The sequence below is a fragment of the Thamnophis elegans genome, chromosome 15, assembly GCF_009769535.1.
Source record: "Thamnophis elegans isolate rThaEle1 chromosome 15, rThaEle1.pri, whole genome shotgun sequence".
Taxonomy (NCBI): Eukaryota; Metazoa; Chordata; class Lepidosauria; order Squamata; family Colubridae; genus Thamnophis; species Thamnophis elegans.
This window is the reverse complement of record NC_045555.1, coordinates 2002263-2018272: the sequence shown is the minus strand read 5'-3', so window position 1 is coordinate 2018272 and position 16010 is coordinate 2002263. Positions and strand designations below refer to the sequence as shown.

General features: G+C 47.0%; 1 protein-coding gene across 1 annotated transcript in view; it reads left to right on the top strand.

Moving 5' to 3' along the window:
* LOC116518667 (probable glutamate receptor) overlaps nt 1–12734 on the top strand; it is a 31334-nt gene extending 18600 nt beyond the window's left edge. Inside the window, exons 2-9 of the mRNA XM_032232182.1 lie at nt 1438–1500; nt 2889–3068; nt 4531–4757; nt 6345–6436; nt 8132–8349; nt 9809–10031; nt 10843–11090; nt 12642–12734. Coding sequence (XP_032088073.1) covers nt 1438–1500; nt 2889–3068; nt 4531–4757; nt 6345–6436; nt 8132–8349; nt 9809–10031; nt 10843–11090; nt 12642–12734 — 1344 coding nt within the window. The remainder of the gene's footprint in view (nt 1–1437; nt 1501–2888; nt 3069–4530; nt 4758–6344; nt 6437–8131; nt 8350–9808; nt 10032–10842; nt 11091–12641) is intronic.
* Nucleotides 12735–16010: the final 3276 nt, after the last annotated feature.

Here is a 16010-nt window from a genome sequence, read left to right as displayed (position 1 = left end):
CTCAATTTTTGGTGACAAGGGAATTCTTTCTCTAGTCTGAGATTTTTTGCTGCTGGATGAGACAGGCGCAGAGGGCATTCATCCGTCTCCAAGGCAATTTACGGAAGAAAACATGTCTCTTTTGTAGTTGTTGAGCAGTTAAAAGGAAAACAAGTGTACAACTGTAGCCGTTTATATAGCAAAATTACAATATATAATTTTACAATTCCCATATTTTTCAGATGCCGCTGAAGGGGATTTCACTCAGAAGGTCAGTATCCATTTTTCTCAACGTACTGTCACAGCTTGTATATTCCGACCTGTTTCCACAATCGATACACATACACGCACAAACACACACACACACACACACACAAACATACACCTGAAAACACAAATTACTCAGTAAAGAGGGAGGCGTAAGAACGAACGGTTTTATCCAAGTTGTCAACGCGCCGAGTGACTTGACCGAATTGGGCGGCTGTAGAAATTGAAGAAATCAATAAAACGGATTATAAATATATCCGCTTTTGCCAGCCGGTTTCTAGAAAGAAGGAAAATAGAAATCTCAAAATATTGAACGGACAGAACTGTAACTATTAGTAGGACTCTGTGGCGTTACGTCAAATACCGGTAGATGCTAATCTCCGGTTATTATTAAGCAATTGATTGGCGAACGATTTGTCTGAAATTATATCGGGTTTCCTGCTTGAGCAGGGGGCTGGACTAGAAGACCTCCAAGGTCCCTTCCAACCCTGCTAGTCTGTATGAAAGTGTCTCCTGCTTGAGCAGGGGGCTGGACTAGAAGACCTCCAAGGTCCCTTCCAACCCTGCTAGTCTATATGAAAGTCTCCTGTTTGAGCAGGGGGCTAGACTAGAAGACCTCCAAGGTCCCTTCCAACCCTGTTAGTCTGTATGAAAGTCTCCTGCTTGAGCAGGGGGCTGGACTAGAAGACCTCCAAGGTCCCTTCCAACTCTGCTAGTCTGTATGAAAGTCTCCTGCTTGAGCAGGGGGCTGGACTAGAAGACCTCCAAGGTCCTTTCCAACTCTCGTTATTCAGTTACTCTGCTAAAGTTTTACTTCTCAGCCGGAGAAATTTCTCAGGACTTGGAAAAGTCATCATTCTTGGTGTTGGGTCAATTGAGGGGCGCAAGGACATTTTCTGGAGTTGAGCCGCTCCAGGGTTGAGGTCAGGGGTGAGACCAGGTGCTTCTCCTGAGCCGTAAGCGCGCAGCGGGAAATAAATTCCCCGGGAAACCTGTGTCCTTCGCACAAGAGTTCTGCAGGGAAAACACCGCCCGAAAATAGAACCGTTCGTAGCTGACCCAACAATATAAAGTTCAATTTTATTGCTAATGCCAACACAACTTTTGTCGTGCTGCACTGTATGTGATTGTCTTTCCTTTTTTTTTTTTTTTTAATGTGCAGCTAATTTTCTGAAATGTTTTCGTCCCCAGGACAGTGTCTCTCTCGGGGCAGGCGGCAAAGATGCACCAATGGTGTACGTCACAACTATTCTGGTAAGGGGGGGGTGTTGGCTGTGCAAACAGCCCCATATCAATAGAGTTGGGAGTTACAATATTCATACGTGTGGAGGCCTCGACTTACGGCCAGAACGGAGCTCCTAATTTCCGTCACTGAGTGAGACATTTCTTAAGTGAATTTCGCCCCGTTTTTTACAACCGTTGCTAAGCTAAATCGCTGCGGCTGTTAAGTGGGTCACACAGTTGTTCGGCGAATCTGCCTTCCTTTTGCTTGTCAGACGGTCGCAAAAGAGGACACAGCAACCGTCGTAAATATGAGTCTGTTGTCCAGCGTCCGAATGTCACCCACTCGACCACGGGGATGCCGCCGGGGCCATCAGCGCAAAAAATTTCCTGATTCGCTTTTTTCAATGCCGTCGTAACTTCCAATGGTCACAAAGTGAACTGTCAAGGACGACCAGTATTAAAATAAGAGGCCCTCTGCTTAAGCCATGGTCTCATTGAACCTGAAGGAGACGGTCTTCTGATTATTGGGGTGCCCAGTTTTTTAGGGGAGTCAAAACGCTTTTGATGGCTCCAACGGTGCATCAAACATGACGTAGAAGGGAAGTTCAGAAATATCCATAAAATCCTCCATGGGGATGGGGGGGGAGACAGGGGTGGGGCATCACTTTTCGCACCTGAGTGATGGATCATCATCCTCATTTAATAGCCCCATATTCCCTTGCAGGGTGGAGTCTGGGAAACTGAATGGAGCTGAATGTTGAATGGCCAGATGCCTTTCCTGTCACCAGTGCGGAGTTTTGTTCAGCAGATATATTCTCAATGTGCTCAGAGAGATAAATATCTGCTTCTACCTAGGATCAAACTCACAGCCTGCTGACTGTGAGGCGAGTGTGCCACCTCTAGGCCGCCGCACCACTCTAAAGGAACTCCAGTTGCGACAGGCTGATCCAGGCGATGGAAGGGGCTGGGTCAACTCTGAAGCTGGCCCGACCAAAGCATTTCGGAGGCTTCGGCATTGCCACACTGGCGCTGAAAAATTAGGGAAGAGGGAGGACTAGAGATAGTTGGGGTTTTGTAGCCGAAGCAGAATAGTTTCTCCTGAGAACCAAGGTCATTCCCACAGGTGGCTGAAGAGAGGAGGAGCGACGTTGCCGGGCAACCAGACAGCGCCTTGATTGGACCTTGTGGTTAATTATTCGGAAAAAGGGGCGGAAACTTTTAACTTTTAATGAGGTGAAAACGGCGGGAACCTTCAGAGTCGGTTTTCACCAGAACTGTGCCGATGCGGTAGATCCAATCGAATTGTTCTTGGAGAGATTGACTTCCCTCAGAGTTCATGTTGGCTATGGGTGTATTCCTTGGAACTCGTGACAGGGCTGGTGAGGAAGAAATATTTCCTTTGCTTTGATCCCCCCTAGGAAGACCCCTACGTGATGGTTAAGGGCCCCGAGTTGGAAGGCTACTGCATCGACCTGTTGCAGAAGCTGTCGGAAATGCTTCATTTCAAGTACAAAGTCAGCATCGTGAAGGATGGCAAATACGGGCGTCTCAATTCCAACGGGAGTTGGTCGGGCATGATCGGAGAAGTCGTGAGGAAGGTGAGCTTTTTTTGGAAGAGGTGCTCTTCAAACTGCGACACACACACACACACACACACACACACACCATATGCGTGTCAAGAGAAGGTGACATTCGCACAACCAGTTTCCCAAACGATATAGTTAAGATAGATAAGGTAAAGGTTCCCCTCGCACATATGTGCTAGTGGTTCCCGACTCCAGGGGGCGGTGCTCATCTCCGTTTCAAAGCCAAAGAGCCAGCGCTGTCCAAAGATGTCTCCGTGGTCATGTGGCCGGCATGACTCAACTCCCAAAGCCGCACGGAACGCTGTTCCCTTCCCACCAAAGGTGGTTCCTATTTTTCTACTTGCATTTTTTTACCTGCTTTCGAACTGCTAGGTTGGCAGAAGCCGGGACAAGTCACGGGAGCTCCCTCCGTTACGCGGCGCTGGGGATTCAAACTGCCCAACTGCCAACCTTTCTGATCGACAAGTTCAGCGTCTCCACCACTGAGCCACCGCGTCCCTTTTTAGATAGCCATTATATGAAGCCAAAATCCTGGGCTAATATAGATAGCCAGGATTCCTGGGCTGTGGGGGTGGGGGGAGAAACCCACAGGCGGATGTCGGCTAAACAAGAGTTCATTTAGTGACCAATCAAAGTCTCAATGGGACCGATAAAAAGGGATTTATGTTGCTAAGAGAGACATTAAGTGAGCTTTGCCCCGTTTTTACAGCCCACAATTGTTAAGCGAATCACTGCAGTGGTTAAGGAAATGACCTGGTTGTTAAGCGAATCGCTGCAGTGGTTAAGGAAATGACCTGGTTGTTAAATGAACCGGGCTTCCCCCAATTGGCTGGTTGGAAGGTCGCCAACAGGGATTGCGTGACTCCGGGATGCTGGGACTGTCATAAATATGAGTCAGTTGCCGAGCTTGTGAATGTGAATGCTGCGCCGGTCGTAAGTGTGGAAAAAGGGCCTGATGTCCCTGTTTTCAGTGCCGTTGTAACTTTGAACGGTCACTGCTGTAAATCGAGGACTACCTGTAACCCCTCCCCCCCCAAAAAGATCTTGCAAATCTTCCTCCCCTCCTTTCGCTCCAGTGAATCAGGCAGGTGTCCTACCTGAACCACTTCTGAGTGTTACCTTGCAATTTTGGGGCTCACAAACGTTTCGCCCCCTTCGGCTTCTAGGCTTCACCCCTCCCCTTCTTCTGCCAAGGCCTTCTTCCTTCCCCTCTACCGAGGTTTCTCCCTTCTATCTTTTTTCCCTTCTTTTTAACGACCCCGTAATTCCTTGCTTCGGGGCAACTGAATGGAGCTGAGTGTTTATTGGCCGGATGCCTTTCCTGTCACCAGAGCGGGGTTTTTTTTGTTCAGCCGATATATTCTCATTGTACCCGAGAGAGAGAGAGAAATATCAGCCTCTACCTAGGATCGAACCCCCAGGATACTCCCCAACCTTCAACCCTAACCTCCCCTTCTTCTTCTTCTCCTCCCAGGAAGCTGACCTGGCCGTAGCTCCCTTGACCATCACGTCGGTCCGAGAAGACGCGGTGGACTTCACCCAGCCGTTCCTGCACACCGGCATCGGCATCCTGCTCGAGAAGGAAGCTGCCTTGGAAGATGCCTCCCTCTTCCACTTCCTGACCCCCTTCACCAAGGAAACCTGGATTGGCATCCTCTTGGCTTACCTGCTCTCCAGTCTGTGTCTCTTCTTGGCTGGAAGGTGAGTAACCCGCACCCGCCTCCCGCAGTTGAAAAAGAGGCGATTTCAAAGCCCCTTCCCCCCCAGACTGGCCAGGAGCCAGACGATTCCTTCGCCAAATTTGGAGGGCAGGCGGGAGACCCGGAAATGCGATCAGATTCATGGGAGCATGAGAATAGAATACAGGTGCACCGTACGACCCCAAAATCTGTAGTTGTTGAGTGAGAAATCCGTTGTGAGTTCTGCCCCGTTTTACGACTTTTCTCACCCCCGTTTGTTAAGCGAATCCCTGCAGTTCCTAAACCAGTCACACGGTTGTTAAGCAAATCCTGCTTCCCCATTGACTTTGGTCGCAAAAGGGGGCCGTGTTCTCAAATACCGTATTTTTGGAGTATAAGACGCACCAAGAGGTGAATTTTTTTAAGAAAAGTTTTTGCACTCTCCAGACTTCCCAAAAATGAAAAAAAAAAATGTATCAAAAAAAGAGGGCCTGTATAGCCTTTAGGAGGCTTGTAAAGGGCTCCTGGGGGTTGGGGGGAATGAGCAAAAAACTGCCCTCCCCAGCCCCCAGGAGCACCCTATAAGCCTCCTAAAGGCTATGCACAGCCATTTTGGTGAAGGGGGGCAGGGTTTCGGGAGGCCCAAAATGCTGTATTCAGTGTGTAAGGCGCACCCAGATTTTCACCCTTTTTTGGGGAGAAAAAGGTGCGTTTAATACTCTGAAAAATATGGTAATTTATCAATGAGAAGCACAGAGAGAGAGAGAGCAAACCATTAGTAAGTGTCAGTCAGAATGAGAAATGGGGAGATCCCAGGCTGTTTATTTCCTAAGCCCCACAGCAGGAAATGATAGAATCATAGGGCTGGAAGGGACCTTAGAGGTCATCTAGTCCAACCCACAGTGTTGTGGACCAACAATGGAGCTGGTAGTAGATTCGGGCAGTGAGGAGGTTGGGGAGGAACCTGGGCCAGTCCTGGAGTCTGGGAAGGCTTGGACGAGGGCTCGGTGTCGGAGGCAGAGAGGGGGCCAGGGCCGTCTGACAGTTATCAGCTGCCTTCGGAGTCAGATGTCAGTGAGGCAGAAGAACAGCTGGAGCCTGTTCCCAGTGTGCACATGCGCAGAGTGGCCAGGGGAAGGGAAGAGCTAAAGAACAGGGGTCGTCTTGGGAGTAAGGCCACAGGTGGACGATGTATGGCCCCTCCCGGAGGAAATAAAAGAGGAGCAAAAGGGGAGTGGAGTTTGCAGATCATTAGTTCACTTAATTGGTTCGTGATTCTCTGAGACTCCTTGCCAAGTTCTGCAGAGATCATCCTGGCAGCTCTCCAAGCCAGATAAGGTCTGTGACCGCAAATCCTCCCTTGAAAGACTTTGCTGGATGTGAAGGAGCAGAATTCACAGGAAATTAATAAAAGGGGTTTTTGCCGGGACAACAGGGAGTTTGCTTCGGGCTCTTGGGAAGCCTCGGTCAGAACACGTCTTGGGTTGCTTGTGCCTCGGTTTAACCTGTTTTCCTGAGCATGTACAAAGGGCTCGATTTGAGGAACCCCAGACCTATATCCCCGGCCTCCAGCAGAAAGCACCAGGGTCTTTGCTATGCTTCTTTGCAGAATGAGCCCTTCAGAATGGAGCGGAAACCGAGAGAACGATTTCACCTTCCTGAATAGCCTGTGGTTCAGTGCCGGAGCGCTCACCCTGCAAGGTAGGCCCCAAAATGGGAGACTGTGACTTCATTTCAATGTCTGAATTATTGCTCCTTTCAGCCCAGCCGAGGCAGCTGTTAGCCGGCCTCGGCTGATCTCCAAAAACTAAACACGGGTTGGATTTGTTTTGGATTTGGAAAAGGAGGCCACTAGGAGATCACAAGAGGGGAAGCAACCAGGAGTTGTGCTTGTCTTGTGGGACTCTTTTAAACCCTGCTAGTCTTGGGGATGATGGGATGGGAGAAAACTATTATTATTATTATTATACAATTGTATCACAGCGGCCAGTTGTTTCGCCGGATTTGGCATTGGTTGCTAGTCGGGCCCCACCCAGGGGCCTAGGACGTCGTAACGTATTTTCGTAATATGCGTGCAGATCCAAGCAGTGCGGCTTTTTGCATTTGACTGATGGCGATTTTGTCAATTTTTAACTCTTTTAAATGTAATTCCAGTGCTTTTGGAATAGCACCTAGTGTGCCAATTACCACTGGAATTACCACTGCTGGTTTGTGCCATAGTCGTTGAATTTCTATTTTTAAGTCCTGGTATCTTGCGATTTTTTCGTGTTCCTTCTCGGCGACCCTGCTATCACCTGGTATTGCGATGTCTATGATTGTGACCTTATTTTTCTCAACCAGTGTGATGTCTGGTGTATTATGCGCCAGTATTTTGTCGGTTTGTATACGGAAATCCCACAAGATCTTGACCATCTGATTTTCGGTGACTTTTTCAGGCTGATGTTCCCACCAGTTTGTTGCTGTTTTAATATTATAATTTTTGCACAAATTCCAATGGATCATTTGTGCTACTGAATTGTGCCGCAATTTATAATCAGTCTGTGCGATTTTTTTACAGCAACTGAGTATGTGATCAATAGTTTCCCACGTTACCTTAACAGTTTATAGATGTTTATGATGATGATGATGATTACTATTATTATTACTATATCATTAATGATTATTATTCTTACTATTTCTCAAAATTAAGTGGACCCAGAGCACGCACTGTTTCTATAGAATTGCAACTAATTGCATTCATATGTTTTTCCCCCCTCTCTTCTTTGAAATAGCAAAGAATTGGGAAGATTGGTAGAGTTGGACAGTTTTCTATCTTTTGGGTACAGTTTGAAGAAAGTCACCAAAAAGTAGTCCTTGACTTACACATTTTTCATTTAGTGATTGTTCCAAATTACGGCAGCCCTGGGGAGGAAAACTGACGTATGCCCTTCTTCAGAAAGGGATGAGGAGGAAGAGGAGGACTGCGGGGTCCTTGGTGGTCTCTTGAGCTCGCTTGTTTTCTTGCCGACGTCTCATTACCCAAATTAAGTAACGTCATCACTAGCACTGATGATGTTACCTAGTTGGGCCATGAAACGCCTGCAAGGAAACCACCAAGCTTAGAGAGCACCAGGGAGCCCACAGTTGTTCTCCTCCTCCTCCTCCTCTTCCTCCTCCTCCTCCTCCTCCTCCCCCTCTCCTCCTCCTCCTCCTCCTCTTCCTCCCCTTCTCCTCCTAGCACTGATGATGTTACCTAGTTGGGCCATGAAACGCCTGCAAAGAAAACAACCCAGCCGTGGCCCGAACCTCACCTTTGCAGCCTGACGTGAGCTCCTAACGTCTCCGCCCTCCTGGCGTTTCTCAGACAACCAAAACCGCTCTGAATTCCCCCCCTTCCTTCCTTGCCCTCCCGTGCAGGCAGCATCCCTCAGCCCAGGTCACTTTCCATACGGGTCATCTCTGCCATCTGGTGGCTGTTTGGCATCGTGGTGCTGGCGGCCTACATCGCCGGCTTCAGCTTCGTTCTGGAGTCGGCCGCGAACCACATCTCCATCCAGAACTTCGAGGACCTGGTGAAGCAGAGGCAGCTGGAATTCGGGACCATGGAAGACTCCTCCACGCTCCAATATTTCAAGGTGAGCCCGTTGGATCCCCCTGTGCCCGGACGAGCGAGCTGCTCTTTCGGCCGTGGGGTTCTCCAAGCACCGGAAAAAAACGTGGATTTTTTTCAGCCTCTCGGGATTTCTCCCAAGGCTTCAGCGCCCTCGTCCTGCGCTGAGCACCCCAGAATTCCCCAGCCAGCGCCATGGCTCCCTGGGAATGCCGGGAGTTGATGCAGATTAAATCACACCTGGTTTATTTATTTAGGAAAGTTATATAGACGCCCACTCGCTCTCAGGGAGTCTAGGGGGCTTGCAAACAATAAAAACACAGCATAGGGTTTTTAAAAAACATAATAAAAAGCAAAAAATGATACCCCCCCCCCCACTCACACTCCCTCGCTGACAATAGGTTTGGTGTGGAAAAGGGGCCACCAGGGGAGGGAGGGAGGGAGGGAAAGAGATAGGAAGAGGGAGAGAGAGGTAGATAGATAAGAAATAAATAAATGATAGAGAGAGAGAGATAGGTAGGTAGGTAGATACAGAGAGAGAGAGAGATGAAAGATGATAGAGATAGAGAGAGGTAGGTAGGTAGAGAAGTAGAGATAGATAGATAGATAAGAGCTAAATAGGTGATAGAGAGAGCGATAGGTGGGTAGGTAGATACAGAGAGAGAGATTAGAGAGAGATGATAGATAGAGATAGAGGTAGATAGGTAGACAGATAAGAGATAAAAAGATGAGAGAGGGATAAGTTCCGTAGATAGATGATAGATAGATAGATAGATAGATAGATAGATAGATAGATAGATAGATAAGATAGTAGATAGATAGGAGTTATAGATGATAGATAGATGATAGATAGATAAAGAGATAGAGATAAGAGAGAGATGAGAGAGAGAGAGGTAGGTAGGTAGAGAGATAGAGATAGATAGACAAGGATAAATAGATGATAGAGAGGGAGATAGATAGATAATGATAGATAGATGATAGATGATAGATAGATAGGAGTTATAGATGATAGATAGATAGATAGATAGATAGATAGATAGATAGATAGATAGATAGATAGATAGATAGATAGAGATAGATAGATAGATAGATAGAGATAGATAGATAGATAGATAGATAGATAGATAGATAGGAGTTATAGATGATAGATAGATAGATAGATAGATAGATAGATAGATAGATAGATAAAGAGATAGAGATAAGAGAGAGATGAGAGAGGTAGGTAGGTAGGTAGAGATAGACAAGAGATAAATAGATGATAGAGGGAGATAGATGATAGATAGAAAGATATGCACTTATATACCACTTACATACCGCTTCACAGTGCTTTACAACTCTCTCTAAGCGGTTTAGAGTCAATCTTTTTCTCCCAACAATCTGGGTCCTCATTTTACCGACCTCGGAAGGATGGAAGGCCGAGTCAACCTTTGATTTGCCAGCCTGCAAATCCTAACCACTGTCCGCCCTTCTGCTTGGGCCCACAGAATTCCAAAAGCCCCGTCCAGCAGCTGGTCTACGAGTCCATGATGAAGAAGGAATCCGTTCTGACCAAGACTTACCAGGAAGGCATTCAGCGAGTGCTGGATTCCAATTACGCCTTCATCGGAGAATCCATTTCGCAAGATCTCGCCGTGGCCCAGCACTGCAACCTCCTCCGGTCCCCGGAGGTTCTGGGCGGCCGAGGTTTTGGCATCGCGACCCCGAAAGGTAAGGAGATAGTGAGTGGAGGGGGGAGTCACACACACCCATGACACCCTCTAATTGAGCTGGGATGGCTTGTGGGTGGGGAGGAAGGGGGGGCAGGATGACCAAGAGAGACTAAGCAGTGAACGAGAGAGAGAGGAGCAAGGACCACCACCTCCTGATCCAAGAGCACGGAGAGTGGAGAGAAGGTGAGAACAGCGCAGACTGAGCAGGCTACTTGGGAGGAGAGCGTCCTGCCCCTCCTCACAAGGCATACCTGGGGACTGAGGCTTAAGGAGACCCTGTGGGGAGGGGCATTTGCTGGGAACAAAGGCTGGATTCCTGGAGGGTTGAGTGCTTTGAACTTTTCTGGATTCCTTGCCTCGCTCCTTTGCTTCTGGAATTCCTCGACTTCCCTGCAGTAGACACCTTGTGTGAACGCATAATCCAGGGTCTCCCACCATCATCTCCAGAAGGTCTATTCTGAAGTTCAATCTCCCCCCCCCCACCAAAAAAGGCCCATTACATTGGTCTCTCTTTGTCTCTCTCTCTTTCTGTCTCTTTTTCTCTTTTTCTTTGTGTGTCTGTCTCTCTGTCTCTCTTTCTGTGTCTCTTTCTATCTTTCTCTGTGTCTCTCTTTCTGTCTCTGTTTCTCTGTGTCTCTGTTTCTGTGTCTTTCTGTCTCTCTTTCTCTCTTTGTCTCGTGTGTCTGTGTCTTTCTCTGTGTGTATCTCTTTCTTCTTTCTTTCTCTGTCTTTCTCTTTCTCTGTTTCCTTCTCTTTCTTTCTCTCTCTGTCTCTCTTTCTCTCTCTCTGTCTGTCTCTCTTTCTCTCAGGATCTCCTTGGACCAGCTTACTCTCCGTGGCCATCCTGAAACTCGGCGAATCCGGAGACCTGGACTACCTCCGCAGCAAATGGTGGGAGAGCAGCTGTTCCCACGAAGACCACGACAAATGGAGTCCTCTGAAGCCCCAAACTCTGGGGGGGATTTTCCTCCTCCTGGCGCTGGGCCTCGTCTCGGGAATGCTGGTGGCCGTGATCGAGCTGTCCAAGCGGAGCCGCCACACGGCCGAACAGGAGAAGGTGAGCTGGCTTCCGTTTTTCCCACGCTAGCCCACACGGGTAGGGGGGGAAACACGCGGCTGAGAACGCCTGAATCCAAGCAACTGAATAACGTGCAGGTAGTCCTCACCTTACGACCGCAATTGAGCTCAACGTTTGTTGCTAAGCGAGATAGTGACGCGAAAATTGTGCTCCATTTTACAACCTTTCTCGCCACAATTGTCAACATTAGTAATGTGGTTCTAGAGTGAATCTGTCTTGTCCCTTTCCTCCCTTCCATCTGTTCTCTTAAAGCAGCGGTTCTCAACCTGTGGGCCGCGACCCCTTTGGGGGTCAAACAACCCTTTCACAGGGGTCGCCTAAGACCGTCGGAAAATTGCAGAATTACAGTTATGAAGTAGCAACGAAAATGATTTTATGATTGGGGGTCACCACAACATGAGGAACTGTATTAAAGAGTTGCGGCATTGGGAAAGTTGAGAACCACTGTCCTAAAGGGTCATTTTTAATCTCTATCCGTTTAATCTGTAATCTACCCACCCTCTTCTTAAAAATCTCCAGGGGTGGAGCATGTACAACTTCTGGTGGCAAGCTGTTCCATTGGTTAATTGTTCCTCATAATGAGAAAATTTCTCCTTAATTCCAGGTTGCTGCTCTCCTTAAGTTAGTTTCCACCCATTGCTTCTTTTTTCTGCCTTCTGGTGCTTTGGAAAATAAGTTGAACCCCCCCCCCTCTTCTTTGGGGCAGCCCCTCAAATACTTAAACACTGCGATCCTGTCCCCCCTGGTCCTTCTTTTCTCTACACTGGCCGTTCCCAATTCCAATTACCGTATTTTTCGGAGTATAAGATGCACCTAGCTTTTGGGGAGGAAAAGGGAAAAAAAAACCTTCCTTTCCTCCCAGCAATTTGCCTCCTTGCAGCAAACAGCATGTTTCAGTTTCAATTTCAGCAAAGCCTGATTAGCACAAGCAGCTGATTGTCGGTTGGATCAGCCTCCTGCTGATCAGCTGTTTCAGGCTGCAGGTATTGACTGCCATGGCCTATTGCCGCCTCCATGCGCCCCGTTTTCGGCCTCCACGTGCCCCATTTTCCGCCCATTCCAGGCAGAGGGGCTCAGAATGGGCAGAAAACAGGGTGCTCAGAGGCCGAAACGGGGCGCGCAGAGGCGGCAAGAGGCAACGGCCATCCCTGCAGCCTGAAACAGCTGATGGTCGAGAGGCCAATCCAACCGACAACCAACTGCTTGTGCGAATCAAACTGCGCTGAAACTGAAACAGGCTGTTTGCTGCAAGGAGGCAAATTGCTCAAAGGCGTGGGTGGAAGTACATTTGGTGTATAAGACGCACCCAAATTTTCACCCTCTTTTAGGAGGTGGAAAAGCACATCTTATACTCCAAAAAACACGGTAGATTTATTTGATGGGCTTTGAAGCCCTGGGCGCCATTGCCTGACGTTCTCAGAGGCTACCAAACGTTATATGGGTTTTTTTAAAGGGGGGAGAAGATTGGAAAAAGAATCTTTTAACCTCCTTTTCCCCCAACTCCTCCCCCCCCTCTTTTGCCAACTTCAGAAATCTTGCTGTTCCGCGTTCACCAGGGAGCTGAGCCAGCGGTTCCAGGCGCGAGAAAACAGGCAGGAAAACGCAGAAAAATCCAAGGCGTGAAGAAACAGGGCAGGAACCCGCGGCCAAATTTTCAACGAACTATATTTCCCCCACCACCCCTTTTCCTCCTATGCGATCTGTAAAAGCACACTTAGGGTATTTCTCCCCCCCCTCCCCCAGTAATAATTCCTTTTTATAACAGTTAGCAGAGGTTTTTTTGGGCACATCTGGGCAAAAACTAGCATAGTTTCTTGCTGCTAAGGCAAAAAAAAAATCCTAGAGCCCTTTTTTTTTCTTGTTAAGACAAACCGGATTGTCAGTTAACCACGGTTTCGGCACCATTAACATTAACATTCACATCGGTAGCGTTGTGGAGCGACTGGTTTTGTTGGGGGGGGAGAGGGGGCTAGCACGGCTTGCTGTCCGTCGTAAAGAGAAGGCAGAGAGGGTCTCCATACGTAGGAATGGGAGAGAAGAAGGGGGCACCTACCGAGAGTCAAAACGGAGCTTCGGGATCCCGCGAGGACAGGTTTCTAGTCCTCATGAGCCCGAGAGAAACAAATGGAGAGGCATTGTGCCTGAGACTTTCCAAGATGGTTCTTTAAAATTCAAAGAAAATGTAAACTTGCTAAATTGATGAGGGGAAGATGCTTTTTCTTGGCCCGAGATTTTAATAAATTAGCATAAGTTTACATACAAAGGGGCCCTTTGCTAACAGCAGAAGACCTAAAAGGGATACAGATTATCCAGAATTTGGAGACTCCTGGGTGGGTCTCGCAAAGAGGGGGGGGGGTTGGAAGACATGACCCCCTCCTCTTAAAAGTGGCTTTTCCCCCCCCAAGTTCAAGGAAAGATCCATACAATCCCCCAGGGCCAATGGATGGAAATAAAGCCCTCCCTGCAAGGTGGGACAGCGAAGACACTTTGAAAGGCCAGCACAGGATCCGCAGGGCAGTCTAGAAGTTACACAACGACTAATAAAAAGAATGTTGTGACAAAATGCTCTTTTTTTAAAAATACTTGCAACTCGCCAACTTTTCACCAGCTGTTTTCTTGACTTTTTTTTTCAAAGACTCTTTCAATCTGGGAGGGGGGGGCGGAGAGATGGGGGGCGGATTCTGGACCGTGGCAACCACGTCTGTTATGATGCCCGTAGTAAAACAGCCTGGTTTATGACGGTCCAGTGAGAAAGCTATTAACGGATAGGAGGCGGCTGATCCGGAACGGGCAGAATCAACTCTCCTGCCTTTTCATTCATCGCCCACACGCAAAACCCTGGCAAGGGCGATGCCGGAGAAGAGCGAATTGGAGATGGATGTCCTCACAAGCGACTCTCCCCGAGAAGTGAGTAACCCCCCCCTGCTCTTCTTCAACTGACATTGGATTAGGAAGGGGCCAGGGTCCTTGGCTCAGGTTAGACTCACTCTCCTTGGGACTCGGGTGCGAACCAGGAAAGCTTCTGCTCTGCTCCTCAGAACTCTATGGCAAAGTACGGCTTTAGCCATTAAGGAGGTACATAAATACATACATATAAAGGTAGGTAGGTAGGTAGGTAGGTAGGTAGGTAGATAGATGATAGATAGATAGATAGATAGATAGATAGATAGATAGATAGATAGATGATAGATAGATGATAGATAGATAGATGATAGATAGATGATAGATAGATAGATAGATAGATAGATAGATAGATGATAGATAGAGATAGATAGATAGATAGATAGATAGATAGATAGATGATAGATAGATAGATAGATAGATGATAGATAGATAGATAGATAGATAGATAGATAGATAGATAGATAGATGATAGATATAGATAGATAGATAGAGATAGATAGATGATAGAGATAGATAGATAGATAGATAGATAGATAGATAGATAGATAGATAGATAGATAGATAGATAGATAGATAGATAGATAGATAGATAGCAATAGCAATAGCAATAGCAGTTAGACTTCTATACCGCTTCATAGGGCTTTCAGCCCCCTCTAAGCGGTTTACAGAGTCAGCAATCGCCCCCAACAATCCGGGTCCTCATTTTACCCACCTCGGAAGGATGGAAGGCTGAGTCAACCCTGAGCCGGTGAGATTTGAACAGCCAAACTGCAGAACTGCAGTCAGCTGAAGTAGCCTGCAGTGCTGCATTTAACCACTGCGCCACCTTGGCTCCTTGATAGTAGATGACAGGTGAGATAGTTAGATATAGATGCTAGGTGAGAGGTAGATGATAGTTAAGATTGATTGATAGGTGAGATAGATAGGTATAGATAGATGCTAGGTGAAGTAGGTAGATAGACAGATGCTAGGTGAGAGATTGATGCTCAGTGACAGGTAGGTCGGTAGATAATAGGTGAGGTAGGTAGATATAAATAGAAGCAAGGTGAGGGGTAGGTAGGTGGATGATAGGTGATATAGACTGATATGTGAGATAGATACATAGAAAGATGCTAGCTGAGAGATAGGTAAGTAGATAGATGATAGATTAGATAGCTGGTAAGTAGATACAGATAGATGGATGGATGGATGGATGGATGGATGGATGGATGGATGGATGGATGGATGGATGATAGAGATGCTAAGTGAGATAGTAGATAGGTGAGGTGATAAGACATATAGGTAATAAAGATGATAGATAATAAAAGAGATTAGATGATAGATGATATAGATAGATTAGGTGAGAGAGGATAGATTAGATAGATGAGAAAAGATTGCCCTCCACTGGCTAAATTTAGTAATGCAGTTTATATATTGTATACACATTCAAAAAACCTGCCCTCCAGTTGTGAATTTGGGAACTGCAGCCACATAGCCAAAATTCCATATATATATGGAAGAAGTGCCTACGTTTCTAGTGGTTAATGTGATTATTCTTCGGCATATGGTCACTATAGGAAGCATCCTCTACTCTTCCATGCTTGTCTATCCCCAAGAATTCTAATATTGTTCAGATTAATATTAAGCTAATGGTGCTTTTTGGTGTAGAAATAGTGTCTTTTTAAAAATGGGCCTTTTCAAACAGTTTTGCTTCACTTTGGGCCTGTAAAGTATAGAAGAACCAAGATTCCTTCATCTTTTTACAATTTCTATTTGATCTTTGGCCGTGTAATCGGCCAATTCAAATTTGAGCTAAAATATAGAATATATATATATATATAAACCATTTCAATACAAGCATCACATACACACACACACACAAAACCCTGGGGGGAGGAAAAACCGAACTTGCCATCAGGGATATTGCCAATCCAATTCGGAGAAAGACAGACACCAGGCAGGCCCGTGGAGTGAGTGATAGCTGCTTTCTTTTTAAGTCACAAAAGCACAATATAA